This window comes from Phoenix dactylifera, chromosome 6 (assembly GCF_009389715.1).
Source record: "Phoenix dactylifera cultivar Barhee BC4 chromosome 6, palm_55x_up_171113_PBpolish2nd_filt_p, whole genome shotgun sequence".
In the NCBI taxonomy this organism is placed as follows: Eukaryota; Viridiplantae; Streptophyta; class Magnoliopsida; order Arecales; family Arecaceae; genus Phoenix; species Phoenix dactylifera.
Window position 1 is genome coordinate 13760987 of NC_052397.1, and position 15606 is coordinate 13776592.

A 15606-nucleotide genomic window follows, 5' to 3' on the forward strand; every position below is an offset into this window, starting at 1 on the left:
CCTACAAAGCTCCATCAACAATGTTCATTAAGTTTTTTTGTGATATTAAATGACCTTATCGGCCTCATACTCCAAGGCAAATATCACATACGATGAAGGTTAATTGTTTAGGTAACAGATTAGCCAGTCCGATTTGCCTAATGCTTAAAAATCAAAATAGGGAGAGAAGGACAAATTTAGAATTTATATTCGTTAGATCATCATGTGTGATTCATATATAATCACTAGTTGCAAACTAGATTTAGCTTAAATGGCTAGCATCACATTTCATGTGGAAATTTAAACCTTATTGGTGGCATCCCAATAGTATTTGTGAAAGATTTAAACATGGACAACAAAAAGCTTACTTATCTCTATACCTTTATAATTAATATAAAAAAATTAAATATTTACTCCTTTAATTATATTAAAATTTAAATCTACTCATATATGTAAAAAAAAACTGTTTATACGGAGTATGAATCAATGAAAACTCCATAGCATGTGAGCCTCCTTGTAGCTGATGATATCCTTCTTTAAGAAATATATTTATTATTCATGGTCAGATGCTTAAGTGTGCATGTAGATGAAAGAAAAATTTAAACCATGTATCTTGAAAGAAAAAAATATTTTCCTTTATAACAAATTGAATGTCAACATGCAATTTTAGTGTTAAAACTGTCCTAAAATACAATTTCAATATCGAGACCTCAAAACCATAAATGTAGTGGAAATGATGTGATTAAATATTAAGAATATAAGTGACATGCGCCCAAAGATTATTTTGATGTAATAAATCAATTATATATCCAAAGAGAGACTATACCTCAATATTGGCTAGAAAACACATAAGCCATTATACCTCAATATTTCAGATTTGGCCTGAAACCACATTTTATCTAGTTGCTTAGACCTAGGCCTGACCCATTAATTTGCCATAAGCTTAATATTTATTAGTTTCATGATAGCCAATTGAGCCTTTTAGCACTACCTAATTTTGTCATGGTACTCTGCTAGGGAATGAGAGAGAGATCTCATAGGGTTGCAACTTGATCACTTTTGGTATGTTATCTTGTATTAAATTGGATACAGGAAAGGTCCAATCCAACGAGCAACTTGTGTTGGTGGCTTTAAATAAGCCATCTAACAATTCCATTAATATTCATATCGTAATGTCTATATTTGGCCTCTCATTGTTACATGAAACATACAACTTAGCCTTATCTATATCTCCAGCATCTTTTCAATCTTGCGTTGCATATGTTCATATCACACCCATATTGTTTCATATTTCAAGTTCCAAAACCTTCTCAATGTTCTGTCATGCACATGAACTTAAGTTGAATCAAGGACTTCTTCCTGGAACAAAATGAAATAGGATAGACCTAACAACCAAGAAAAGGGATGGATCTACAATTTTTTGCTCAAAAATAAAAGAAAAGAGAGGGAAAAAAAGATTAAAAAAAAAAGGGATTCATCCAGGTGGAGAATGGTGCTTGATGAACTAAGCTGTGGTTGGTGTGGGCCACATGATCATAATATCTACCTAAGTTTGAGAAATATTGTTTTTTTTTTTTATTTTCCAAAAAGCAGTTATAGGGCATGCCTAACTTATTTGACCATCCATTTCTTGCAAACTTTGGCTTACTATGTTAGAAGTGACCTAGCACCATCTTTTGCTTCATGCGCTCTTGCACACATTATCTTTGTTTAATACCACCCTAATACCACTTAAGGCATGTGTGAAATTTTTATTCTTAGCTAGCTGTTCTTAGAAGATTAAAATGATAGATAATGCAAAGTGAATGTACCTTTCAAACACAAAAAGTCATTTAATCAATTAATTAGGACATGGCTAGCCATCTTTCTTATTGGTTGATTAGTTAGGCTTAGTCTTTACATTGTAGGATATCATTAACTAGGTATCCTAGTGCTACTTTAGATTTGGTGATGCCTTAATGTGGAAATTTCTAAAGTCCCACCAGCCATGCTAGCTTTATTAACAATATTAGCAATTTTTATATTCCAATGAGGCGTGTTTCCAAACTTTTTGCATTTTACTTGACGCACTGCACAAATCAGCAATTAATTTCTTGCCTTGTGCACATGCCTTTTGGATATAACCGGTGCAAAAGAAGCCATCACCATTGTAGAGCTAATCATGGGCCGGACCTCAGGTCAAAACTCTATTCATTTTTACTTAGGCTTCAGGCCAGGTCTATGTAAAATTTGATATTTTCTGTGCCCAAGCCCAGCCCATGATCAGCTTTACACCAACGTCACAAAAAATATCGCTACCTTCGTGTTTCAACATAAGCCATTTTAATTGTCCTGGCATTGTACCTTCGATTGGACTGTGCCTCGCCCGAAGAATGGACTAATAACCATTTTATGCTCAACAAAAGTTGATTGGGCTGGTTCATATATTAAGGAACATTTTCTGCTAATTGTTGTCTTCTAACTCCAAGCGCATGTGATGCTCATGAGGAAGAGGAGTGTTTTGATGGTCCACAGAGGCCTATTTAGCATATTGATATATTTTGTGTTTTTGTTTCTCTACAAATTAGTGAAATATCGAATTTGTATAAAATTTCTGCCATTCCTTAAATTTTTTATTTTCACTCTTTTTAAAAGAAAAATCTTTGCTACAAAAGCTCTAAATATTTTTTAATATTTTAAAAAATTAAAGAATTTTATCATATATATATTGTTCAGTCTAGTTCATTTTCCTACTTGGATTTTGAAAATCAAAATAAAAAAACAAAAGCATTGGCGAATGGGTCCTACATATTTTCACACTTTACCTTTGAGGGAATTCATATTTTTGTTCTCTATGAGAGAGATGGATGTCTCCATGGATTCATTTCATGAGATATAGAAGTGAAAACAGGTTGAGAAACAAAGAACAAAAGAAACAAATACAAGATACGAAGCAAAATGATCCAAATCAAAGGATAATTTGGAAGCTGCATGCAATAGAAGCCCAATCCTTTCAATATTTAGATATATCAGTAACAAGATCTCTAAAATCTAACTCTTCCATTAAAATTTCCTATTGGCCAAATTCTCCACCCTCTTGTAGATAACATAGAAATAAGGACGAGGCCGATCCCTTATTATCAGGCTGTGTCTACAGTTAAAATTCTTAGCTTCCAACTCTTCATAAATCCCTTCAAAGAGACACCTCCAAAGTTTAAAATTTTATAGAATGACCTCACAGAGAAATCCTGAAGAGGGAGTAAAGAGTTCACAAGGAAGTAGATATCATTAGCCACCGGGTCAATAATATTCCATCTAAAAGAAATATTCCAGAATCTTATTCCATAGTTCAGAAACCAAAGTATCAGGTTTAGAGGCAATGAATAGGGCCGAGGCAAAGAGCGCGTTGTTTTATTACTTATATAATTCAAAATTTTGTTATTTATAATAATCTCATATTGGATATAAATCTAAACAAATATCTACTTAAATATAAATGCTTATCTTAGATAGCCAAACAACTTGTTCTACTCAATGGATAATATTTAGTTTTATCTTTATTTCTCTCTCCTCTCTTAAAATCGTATTGATGTACCTCTAATTATTGTACTTAGATGCACCAGTAATTATTTCTCATGTAGATTTTCATCAATCTACTTTACTGATTTTCATTGTTTCTGGATTAGCTAGTTTGAGTTCGATCTTGATTCTCCTTTGTTAGAATGCACTTCAAGGAGAATATATAGTGGTTTGTTGTATCTTCAGAGTACACTGTCATCAACTATAACCTTAGATAATTATCCCTCTGCAAAATCAAAAAAAATCTCTAGGCAAAATTTATGCTATTGGCAACATCAGATGTGCTATTGGCGGAGCCTTTTAAGATTATATTTTGTTATTACAAATCCTAATTCTAGGTAAAGGAATTCCACTTCTACCACTAGAGATTTAATTACTATCACTACGACCGCTACATAATCACACATAGAAAAGAATTTTATTTGTTATGGTAAAATTTTATCCACACTTTCTGATACTCTGTATGCCCCATCTCTATCGCACGTGAGTTATAGAATATATTAGAATAAAAATATGGTAAGAAAAATAAAGGTATATTATAAAAAAGTTTCAAAGTATAAGAAGACTAATAAAAAAAATTGATTGTACAACAAACTCATGATTTGCAAGCTTTGATTCATGATATGAATCAAAAGAGAATCAATCTTGATTAGAATCTCCAATGTTATCTCGCCCCCTCTCCCCTATCCCAACCAACTGCCCTAGCCCTCGCCTCCCTTCTTCGCTTACTAATCCACCCACTTGCCCCCTAGCCTAACCATCTTAGCTCTCCCCCTTCTGCCCACTTCCTCCTTCCTCTCCACCCTTCCATCTCCCTCCCTCTCTCTCTCTCTCTCTACCCCTCCCTAACCGCCCTATCTCTCCCCCATCTTCCTCCTCTCGCCAATCCTCCTTCACCCTTGAATTCCCCCTCTATCTCTCTCTCCCCTCCCTCTCTCCCTCCCTCCATTCAAAATCTCCCCTCCTCTCATTCCCCATCCCAACGGATCACCATCTTAATATCGAGGATGGGTCAAGCTTGACTGAGTTCAATTTGTGTTGAACTTATTTGGGCTTTAGACCAATCTTGGATATAGATCCTGATTTGCTCATGAAAAAAAATTCATACTTCAGCTCAACTTGAAACCAAAAAAACTTATCCAAATTAGGCATAAGCTCCATCAAAATCCGACTTGACTCGGTCGAGTTCCAACCCTATCTAAAATTCAAACGACCAACTCCTCTTTTTTTTTTTTCTTTTTCTTGCAGATTTGGTATCAATACTATAATAATGTAGTGGCACATGAAGAAAAGAGCAAAGAGAATACATGGATTTTGAGGACAAGATATCTCCTACTTCTCTCAAAGAAAATAAGTGAAAAAAAATAATCCCTCCTACCCTAAAGAAGTATAAAGAATTTTCTAATGTATACATATTAAAATACACTTATAGACAACATAATTAATAAATTTATATTTAAATCTTTTTTAAAAATTGAATTATTGATTTAATTATTGATTGATTCAATTCCGTTCTTAGAATGTGAGATTCAACTGGAATTAGGTTTTTCCATCAAATAATCTTGGGAAATAAACCGACTCGCAGCTTTGGCCCCATTCAGCGCATCCATATCTACAAGTCACTGATCTTGGAAAGCCCAATTCCAATCCTCGCCTCCTTTCCATGGTAGATATTGGATAACATTGTGGAAGCTCTTCACCTCTTCCTACCATTTCCCGAAACCCCTTCCATCCCCCGACTAAAACCCCTGACCTTCTGTCCTCTCATGGCCGAGAAGCTCTCCTTCTCCATCCCTCTCCGCGTCCCAACTCCCCCTCCCTCCAAAACGCCCTTCCAAGACCTCCCCGCCCCCTCTCCTCCTCCTCCCCCCTCCCCTGCCCGTTCTCCCCTCACCCCTCTCCTCCAAGACCTCCTTCCCCACCCTTCCAGCCCCAAAGACGCCGCCTTTCCCACTTCATCCGCCCCCCGCTCCCTCCGCCGTCGGCGGCCTCCGCCCACCTCCCGGAAGCCCCGCCTCGGAAGGTCCCACGACCCCAACCGCGGCAAGCCCTGGGCCGTCGACCCCTGCGTCTCCCTCCGCGGCCACCATGCCCTCTACTCGCTCCTTCGCTCCTCCGACGACCCCCGGGATCTTGATGAAATCCTCCGACCCTTGGCCCCCTCCTCCGACCCCGACGCCGGCGGCGGCGTCGTCGTCGAGTCTCTCCTCACCGACCTCCTCGGCATCATCGAAGGCCTGGCGTTCCACAAGAAGTGGGAAACCGCAATCGAAGTCTTCAACTGGGCCCGCCGCACCCACGGCGACGCGCGGCTCTTCTCCGGCGGCAGCGGCCCTGTCGTACCCGTTGTCATCAGTATCCTCGGCCGAGAGGGCCGCCTTTCGGACGCCGCCGCCCTACTCCGAGCCCTCCAAGACCTGGGCTGCCCTGCTGATGTCTACACCTATACCTCTTTGATCACTGGGTATGCCCGAAATAGGAGGTTCCGGGAGGCGGTTTTGGTGTTCCGGAGGATGGAGGAAGAAGGCTGCAAGCCAACCCTCATCACCTACAATGTAGTTCTTAATGTCTACAGTAAGCTCTTCATGCCGTGGAGCAAGGTCGTGGCCCTTGTCGATGCCATGAAGAAAGATGGGATTTTTCCTGACCGATACACATATAACACTCTCATCAGCTGCTGCCGCCGTGGCTCGCTGTATGAGGAGGCCGCTGATATCTTCACTGAGATGAAGTCGATGGGTTTTGCGCCTGATAAGGTGACTTACAACGTGTTGCTTGATGTTTATGGGAAGTCTCAAAGGCATGAGGAGGCAATGGATGTTCTTCGGGAGATGGAAGCAAATGGCTTCCCTCCGAGCATCGTAACCTACAATTCGTTGATATCATCTTATGCAAAGCATGGGGTTTTGGATGAGGCAATGGAACTCAAGGAGCAGATGGAGGCAAAGGGAATCAAACCTGATGTTATTACTTACACCACTCTGTTATCAGGGTTTGAGAAGGCAGGAAAGGATGAATTTGCCATGAGGATTTATGAAGAGATGGAGAGCAAAGGGTGCAAACCGAATCTGTGCACCTTCAATGCTTTGATCAAGATGCATGGCAATCGGAGAAAGTTTGAGGAGATGATGAGAGTCTTTGAGGAACTTAGGTCTCGTGGCTTCTCACCAGATATAGTCACTTGGAACTCACTGCTGGCTGTGTTTGGTCAGAATGGGATGGAGTCTGAGGTTTCAGGAGTGTTCAAGGAGATGAAGAGAGCTGGTTTTGTACCTGAGAGGGACACATATAATACCTTGATCAGTGCCTATAGCCGATGCGGCTCATTTGACCAAGCTATGGAAATATATAAGAGGATGCTTGCTGCTGGCATTGGGCCAGATCTTTCCACTTACAATGCTGTATTGGCTGCATTGGCTCGTGGAGGACTTTGGGAACAAGCAGAGAAGATACTCTCTGAGATGAAGGATGGACGTTGTAAGCCCAATGAGCTCACTTACTGCTCATTGCTGCATGCTTATGCCAATGCAAAGAAATTGGATCGAATGCATGCTCTGTCAGAAGATATATATGCCAGGAAAATAGAGCCACACAACATGCTTTTGAAAACACTTGTGTTAGTCAACAGCAAGAGTGATCTCCTAGCTGAAACAGAACGGGCTTTCTTGGAGCTGAGAAAAAGAGGTTGTTCCCCTGACATAACTACTTTAAATGCAATGGTATCTATCTATGGTAGGAGGCAAATTGTTGTGAAAGTAGATGAGATAATGAAATTCATGAGGGCAGGTGGTTTTACACCCTCCTTGACTACATACAATTGCCTGATCAATATGTATAGTCGGTTAAGAGACTCTGAGAGATGTGAAAGGATTCTTAGGGAAATCAGGTTGAAAGGTGGGTGTCCTGATCTTTATTCGTATAACACCGTCATTTATGCCTATGGCAAGCAGGGTCGTATGAAAGATGCCTCAAGGATATTCTCAGAGCTGCAGGCTTCAGGTCTAAGGCCTGATATTGTAACCTATAATACTTTTGTTGCAAGTTATGTAGCAAATTCTATGTTCGTAGAAGCTATTGATGTAGTTCGCTATATGATCAAGCATGGCTGCAAGCCACATGAGAGCACATACAACTCCGTAGTAGATGGGTATTGTAAGCAAGGGAGGAAGGATGAAGCAAACTCATTCATATGTAACCTTCAGCAGCTCAATCCTGGCATTTCTGAGGATGAACAGCATAGGTTATTGGAACGATTGTCTAAAAACTTTTCTTGATTTTTGATGAAGTTGGAATGAGAATAGATGCACATTCAATAGAATAGTTGATGTGTGCCTTAAGATGGGCAAAAGGATGGAATGGCTTTACTTATCCATCACTCTCAACAGCTAGGTCCCAGCAAGTTTGAGGATGGAGATTACGGATTATCTAAGCATATAGGAGGACTGCAGGAGCCACTTGGAAGTTGAGTCAAGGATGCGCCCTGAAGCTTTTAAAGCATTGTACGTATTTGATCTTCTCCATGTATAAGTTATTTGCATGCTATTTATTCTGTATAAAGATATTCTTTCTTTAAGTTGTATGCTCTTTACTTGTCTTGCGCTAAAATGTATATGATACAGGAGATGTGCGGTTTTTTAAATTTTATTGACATGGTATTCTTGATATGGGTTCTGTAATTTGTGACAAAGTACACTGGATCCAGTAGGAATATGCACTATCATATTAGAGGCATTACCTCAATCTTTCTTATATTGTTAGGTTGTTGCTACTTTTCTCTTATTTGGTAAGGATTTTGAATTGTAATGTTAACTTGTCGGATGCCTACCTAAATTCATATATTTCAAAATTATGATGTCCGTTAGATTTCCAATATAATCATTATTTATAAAGAGAAATTCTAAGAGCGGTTATGTATTTAACAGAGTGCAAGCCTTGTTAGATGTCCTGTGGGACACGAGAGTTTTTAAATGATACAGGAGATAATTTTTTAAATTTTATTTACTTGGTATTCTTTATACTGTTCTGTAGTTTGCGACAAAGGACACTGAATCCAGTAGGAATATGCACTATGATATTAGAGGAATCATCTTGGTATTTCTTATCCCGTTAGGTTATTGCTACTTTTCTCTTGTTTGGCGAGAATTTTGAACTGTAACGCTAACTTGTCTGATGTGTTTCTAAGTCCTTATATTTCAAAATTAATGTCTGTTAGATCACCAATATAATCATTATTTTTCAAGAGAAAATCTAATGGCAATGATTACCCGTTATGTATTTAACAGAGTGCAACCCTTACCAGTTGTCATGACACAAGAGAGGTCACTTGTTCAATGCAGCATAGGGTAGCATTTTAACTCTTTTCCCTTTTTTTAATTTTTTTGTTTTTGTGTAGATTTTCTATAGGTATAGCATGTACTTATCAAGTTCCATTAGGATTCTTAGGTTTCAATTTTTTTTATAATGTCTTAGTCAAATGGTAAATTAAAACTGAAAGTCGTCTACTTCCTTTTCCTTTCTTTTAGATCCTCAATTATATGTTTCATGGATTGTGGTTCCTCCAAAATCCAGAAATTGATATTAAGATGTTTCACTGATCCAAACTGCTATTTGTTCTGGAGTTCATCAAAATTGATCTCTGTAACCAAATTATTTTTTATACGGGATGTTTATGCTAGCGTCTGTATTTTTTCATTTCTTGAAATGTTGGTAATAATTATACTTAGCTTTTGCAAGCATTAAGAAGATTTGGAATTATCAAGGAAGTTAGATTCTAAACACATTTGGGGGAAATGTACATCCTTTTGATGATTCTTGTGCTCTTTACATAGGCAATTTTCATTGTCATTCTTAGGTTTCTTTCAAACAATAATATGAAGAAATGATGCATAACAGTTTAAGCATTTTAGATGTCTAGACAAGATAGAGTTATGTAGAACAATATCTACATTCACCCTATTTAAGTTCATATTTTTGGCTTTCTGCATCAAATTCATCTCAAATTTGGCAGTATAGCTGAGACCATCAAACTTTGGAACCAGTGATAGTTTGATCTTGCTGAAATTGTAACAACCTAGGATTTTGCCCAAAAGGGCTAGCTGGAAGTTATTATTTGGATTTCATGGCCTTGAATCAATATCTAAGATCTACCCAATGCATAGCCGACGTGGAACTAAATACATGCCTACACGGGTCCTCACATACTATCCCTGTTTAAGCCCTAGCATCCTCGTTAGTATAAGGGTCCAAGTCCATTCAAATCTAATCACAATGGGTTTGTGCTGCAGTATTTGCTAATCCACATGGGCTATGAACTGGATTTGCTTTGATACCATTTTGTAACAACCCAAGATCTTACCTAAAAAAGCTAACAGAAAGTTATCATTTGGGTTTCTTGACCCTATGTAAGTATCCAAGATCTACCCTTGCATAGCCGATGTAGGACTAAACACGCTCGCATGGTCCTCACCGAAACCAAAACTAAGAGTAAGTTTTTAAATTTTCAGTTTATGCAGAGTAATAAAGAGTTGGTTAAAGAAATATGTTTCAACTAATGGAGTTTCATGTTTTCGCTTTGCAGTGGATTTTTTTACCCCCAATCAGACCGTATACTCATTATAAACTCCAATGTTAGATACATTTCTATATCCATGTCTATTATTGACAGATAGTTACAAGGAGAAATAATCATTATACCTAAATTCATGCCCTTTTTGTTGTGAAAAGATGTGGAATCATTGATAAGTCCATACTTTTTGCAAGTAAATGGCTACAGCAACTGATGATATGCATATTTGTAAATTTTTGTTAAAAAAGTTATTAGGACGTACTATCATTAGCATGATACAAGACATGGTGTTACTCCATAATCAATTGCGTAAGTATAGATTGTGTTTCCAGCATCGCTAGCTATTTTCCTATACCAGCCAGCGCATTGACCACTTAAACTTTTGAACTTTGAAGGATGGATGATACTTGGAGATGTTAACAACAATTTTCCACTAGTTGCAAAGTTTTCTGTAAAAGCTAGTGCCTTGGTTATTAAATTGTTTGAGTCATGACTTGGACTCAGTGACAACTATAACAGTTTTCTTTGCTGCCATGTAAAACACCCCAGTGTCTGTCTACTGTTAATGCAAACTAAGGCTGCTCCATTTGCAGCTTTGACATTCATTATAAGGACCATTGCCCATTTTGATGGACCCTATGCTCTTTAAAACCCCAACCCACTCGAAATGATATAGTCTTCTTCTTTTTTTCTGAGTTGGTATAGGATATTAGAAAAAGGAGGGAGTGGGACTGTGATTACGGAATGGATTCGAAAACATGTTTGAGAATCCCTGCTTCTGAAGATAGACCTATGGGAGTTGATCTCCAAACAATGATTTTTGAGGGGGTAGTAATTTACTGGGAGCCTTATGGGCTATGGCAAAGGTGGAGCCCTAGCTGGGTAGTCTAAGCAAACTGTTTGAGTTACCAATTAAGGATTATGAGTTTGTAATGTGGTATCCACTAATTACTTCAATTATCTACATTGTTTGCTAGTTTCCCAAAATCTCTACTGAAACTAAGTGGGTTTAAGTTTGCAGATATCTTGTTTGTTTTTCTTACATTGTAGTCCCTGAAATTTCTTAGTTTGCATATGAAATTCTCAACTATTTAAATTTGCATATGGATCCATGCTATTACATAATTTATTGCATGTGAGCCCCTGAGGTCTAATTAATCGCATCTGGAATAAGTATTCACCGAATATTCTCTAGTAGAAGTTTAACTTTTCTATAGTTAAAATATCTCAGCAATTTTTCTTGTAATCAAGTAATGGTATTTTGTGTATTAGTCCCTCCAGTCTTTTTTATCTTCGCATATAATTCCCATTTGCATATATGGCCCCGTAGTTTAAGTTAATAGTGGTTGGAATGAATATTTCTATTCATTTATATGGTGAACTCTCTATCCCCTACACATAATGTCTAATAGATGTAATTTTAGGGATCGATATGCAAATTTAAACCAACGAGGGATTAATCCACAAGCAAAGAAGATTTCATGGAATAATATGCAAGAATATGCTGAACTTTTTATGCTGGCTTGCATCCATATTTATGATCAGGTTGAACTTTCAAATTATTTGTGGTTACTATCCCTTTGATTTGTTTCAATATAGAATTTATCTCCATATCTGGCTAAGTATAACAGCAAATATTTGACTCTACTATAGTGTTCAAGGTTAAATTGACACATTATGCTTTCAAAGGATGCATGTTGGGCATGCCTATCATCGAGTGGAGGCTTCAGTGGGCTGAGTGTGCTAGTATGCTGTAGAGCATTCAGGAGCGGCTTGAGGGTTGGCAGGCTACATCTTTATCTATGATGGTCAGGTTGATTCTGGTGAGCTCTGTCCTCAACTCTATGCCAGTCTATCTTAGGTCCCACACTATTTTGCTGAGATTCTCTCTTATGAAGTTTAAGTAGATGTTTCGAAATTTCTTGTAGGGTTCGCATAGTGGTGGGGGCGGGGTACATCTAGTTGCTTGGGGCTTAATCTACCAATCGTTGTGAGAAGGCGGACTAGGCATCCAATCCTTGCTGGTCAGGAGAGAGGCCTTGATAGCTAGGTATGCTGCGAGGTATTTGCTTGAGACTAATAGCCTCTGAAATTCTCTGATGAGGACTAAGTGCGGCCCATGGATTTCAGCTGTTGAGATTCAGGTTGGTTGGAGTAGCTCCTTTATTTGAAGGAAGATCTGCACACATGCCTCGACAATGATGGCCAACATGAGATAGCTGATTGGGGACGGGCATAGTGTGAATGGAATGAGGGACACTTGGGTGGATGATCTTCCTTTGAGGTAGTGGTTGACCACAGTCAACACCAAGATGGAGGATAGCATGCAGGTTTGTGCACGATTTTTGTCCAGAGAGAGGTGGTGGAACACTAGCTTGGTTGTCCAGCTGCTTGGGGAGCAGTTAGCTGAGAGGATGTGGTCCCTTGCTATCCTAGACACAGTGTTCCCGATGTGAGGGTCTAGAGATCTACTTGCAGTCAAGGGTGAGGGCCAGGGATCTTTATGACCTCTTTAGAGGAGAGCCTACACAGAGGCGAGATTGTGCTTGGATTTGGAGGCTTGGTGTCCGCCCGAGAGTAGCCCTGTTTATCTGGAAGGTAACTTGGGGTCGCCTTTCGACCAGGGATATTCTGAGTAAACGAAGATTGAGCATCCTGCTAGCCTGCCCCTGCTGCGAGTAGAGGAATCTATTGACCATGTCCTCTTCCATTGTGGGAGAGCAGTGCGGGTGTGGAGACTAACTGGCATCCCTTAGAAGGTGCTTCAGTCGGCAACCCCAGTTGATACCTTTCTGGTGTACCTGAGGACTAGCTCTAACAGGTCGCCCTCCAGATCTATCACCATTATAGTTGCCTATCATATCTGGTTGGATAAGAATGCCTGAACTTTTGGGGATAGCAATTAACCGCCCAGATCACCCATTCCTATATTGTTCGAGAATCTTTGATAGCTCGGGGCACCTGGGACTCTTCTTTAGCTCTTGCAGCGATGCAGACGACGTTCATCATTTGGGAGTCCCCATCCTTAAGTTTCCTCAAGGTCAACTTTGATGGCTATGTGATAGACGACGACAGTAGAAGCAAAGTAGGATTTGTGATCAGAGGCTCGAACTCTAGATTCATAGCAGTTGGCAGAAGTCCGATCTTCGATACCTCAGCCCTGTGGGCAGCTTAGGTAGGCGTTAGTTATACATGGCACTCTCTAAGAGCTGACTTCATCTTGGTTGAGGGTGACTTTGCTATGGCAATTGGATTGATCCAGGGGCAGGTGAGGGGGTGGGTACACACCCCTTGTTGTAGGATTTTTGAGTCTGGCAAGAGTGGGCGGCTTCTTTGTTGCAAGGCACATCTACCATGAGGCAAACGGGGCTACGAACTGGGTGGCCTCCTTCATGGGTGACCACTTAGATGGTGTGCTATGGACTGACTTGACGCTTGCTCCGAGGGCCTTTCGAGGCACGTTACTTTCTGACTTTTTTGGATGTATTTATTACTAGAACAATATGAATCCCCCGTCTTAGCAAAAAAAAAGGGGATGCATGATGTGCTTGCTCTTGGCTGGAGACTGAGGTTTAAGCTTAAAGAGCTGGAGATTGAGGAGCTCTTTTTCATGTTTCTACTTGAGGGTGGTTGGATAGAACATTTGTGTAGATTAATAGGTGCATTGTTGAGAAGTTCCTTCTCTAGAAATTGAGATACAATTCATCTCTCTTGGCTGTGGGCTCTTTATAGAACTCTAAATATATTTTGATTTCAAAGCAAATGATTTTCTTTAACCAATATGGCTTTCCTTGTTTATAAGTTGAGAGAACTTATTGTTTACTTTTCATTGTAATTCCACATTGGAGATCTGGAGTGACAGTTCGAGAAATTTGAGGTGGAATGAGTGATTCCACGTTGCATAAAATGCCAATTCTTTGGTTTGGCTGAATTGTTATGTAGCTTTTCTCTCTCATACATTGAAAGAGCCAAAAAAAAAAGGTAATCATTCTACATTAATTATATGATAGTATTGGTTCATGGAAATAAGCTAATGACTTCAATTTAGTATTCAGTAATGGGCATGATAATAGTACAGTAGACAAATATGGAAGTCCTTTTTCAGACACTAGCTATTTCACTCTCTCGGAGTAGGTGATTTTTTTTTCTCTCCTAATTACTTGTTAAGTGTTATATGCGTTCAAATATTATCTGCATTTGTTTCTCCCTAATTTGTGAAACAATCTGTTACTTTCAGTTCATATTTTCTTGACTATAAAGTAAACTTGACACGGCGAGCATTATCCCTAGCATTATGTGACTCGAGCTTCTACTGGACAGTCTCATTGTACATCTGAGATTCTGGACATTAAAATGGATTAAGTGTGGAATAATTGATTTATTTCTAAGCATACATATGAATTTGCTGTAATGTATAAGAGTTTGCTTTCAGTCTTGTAGTAGCTGTATATTGATTTCTTGATTCTTCATATTCTTACTCGCTCTTCAATAAAGTAGTGTCATCAGAGTTGACGGCATTTCTATAATAAGTTGGCTTCTCTGTGTGCTATGCTTCATTTAATTATGTCAGCTGTGATATGTAATTAAACTGCAATTTTTGCACTTCTTCTTGTTGGTCAAATATTTCATGTAATCAAGTTGAGACATGATCATGTTCCCCTGATAGTTTCTCACTTATAAACTTCCTTGTCATCATTTATATGCATTTGAATATTTGGTATAATGATCAAACTTCTTTCTTCAGTTTAAGAATTCTGGTGTTTACTATTCAGTTTAAGGATTAGCATCATCCAAAGAATGAAATGTTTCGTGGCTTTATGTGATTCTGAACTAAAATACATTCATCACATTGGTTGTGTTTCACTTTGTCTAATAGACATACTTCAAACAAGGAATCTTGAGCTTTATTCATTCATCCAGAATAAAGAAAAAGAAGATGCCTTCCGATCGCATCCTGAAGAGCCTTTTCAGCTCACCAGCAGAAAAAGAAGAGAAAAAAAAAGAAGCTTATCTAAGTCAGGAAACCAAAATGCATTTAAATTTGTCAAATCCTCGATTGACTTGGTGAATGGTCTGATAAACAGAAAGCTTTGTGCTAGGTTACCCTGAGACGATATTCATATAATAATGCCAAAGTACGTGAAAACAAGACCCAAGCAAATCGTCGAACAGGTATCATTTGGGTTCTGCAAGGAAACAAGTGGGCTACTTACAATTAATAAAGTCAACTAATGCTAGGTAAAGATTCACCAAGTCATAGCTTGCTGTTTAGGGTTCCGGGTTCCTGCAAATACCAAAACAATCAAGGTTGCAGGACCTTAAGTTTCTTTCAACCTTTCCTTCTATGAATTCATCAGATTCCAGTCTTTCAGTTTCTTCCCATTTGGTTGGAATAATGATTTAATAGCATCATAGCATACAAGTATAGAACATCAGAACTATGGCAATTAATTAGCCGTATTATGATGTCGAACATCTCTGATAGCTTTGCTTTTTTTCTTCTA

General features: G+C 38.7%; 1 protein-coding gene across 8 annotated transcripts; it reads left to right on the top strand.

Moving 5' to 3' along the window:
- The first annotated feature begins 5167 nt into the window (after positions 1-5167).
- LOC103707391 (pentatricopeptide repeat-containing protein At5g02860) lies at positions 5168-14571 on the top strand. 8 transcript variants are annotated; one of them, XM_026804778.2, is made up of 4 exons: positions 5168-8036; positions 11792-11925; positions 12031-12152; positions 12233-14571. In XM_026804778.2, exon 1 carries the CDS (start codon positions 5304-5306, stop codon positions 7809-7811), a length of 2508 nt encoding a protein of 835 aa, XP_026660579.2. In that variant the 5' UTR covers positions 5168-5303; the 3' UTR covers positions 7812-8036; positions 11792-11925; positions 12031-12152; positions 12233-14571. The 8 variants fall into 8 exon arrangements, with proteins under 8 accessions (XP_026660579.2, XP_038983408.1, XP_026660576.2 ...); XM_039127480.1 differs by adding an exon at positions 11527-11670 and having other exon boundaries at positions 11756-14571; XM_026804775.2 differs by adding an exon at positions 11527-11670 and having other exon boundaries at positions 11792-14571.
- Positions 14572-15606: the final 1035 nt, after the last annotated feature.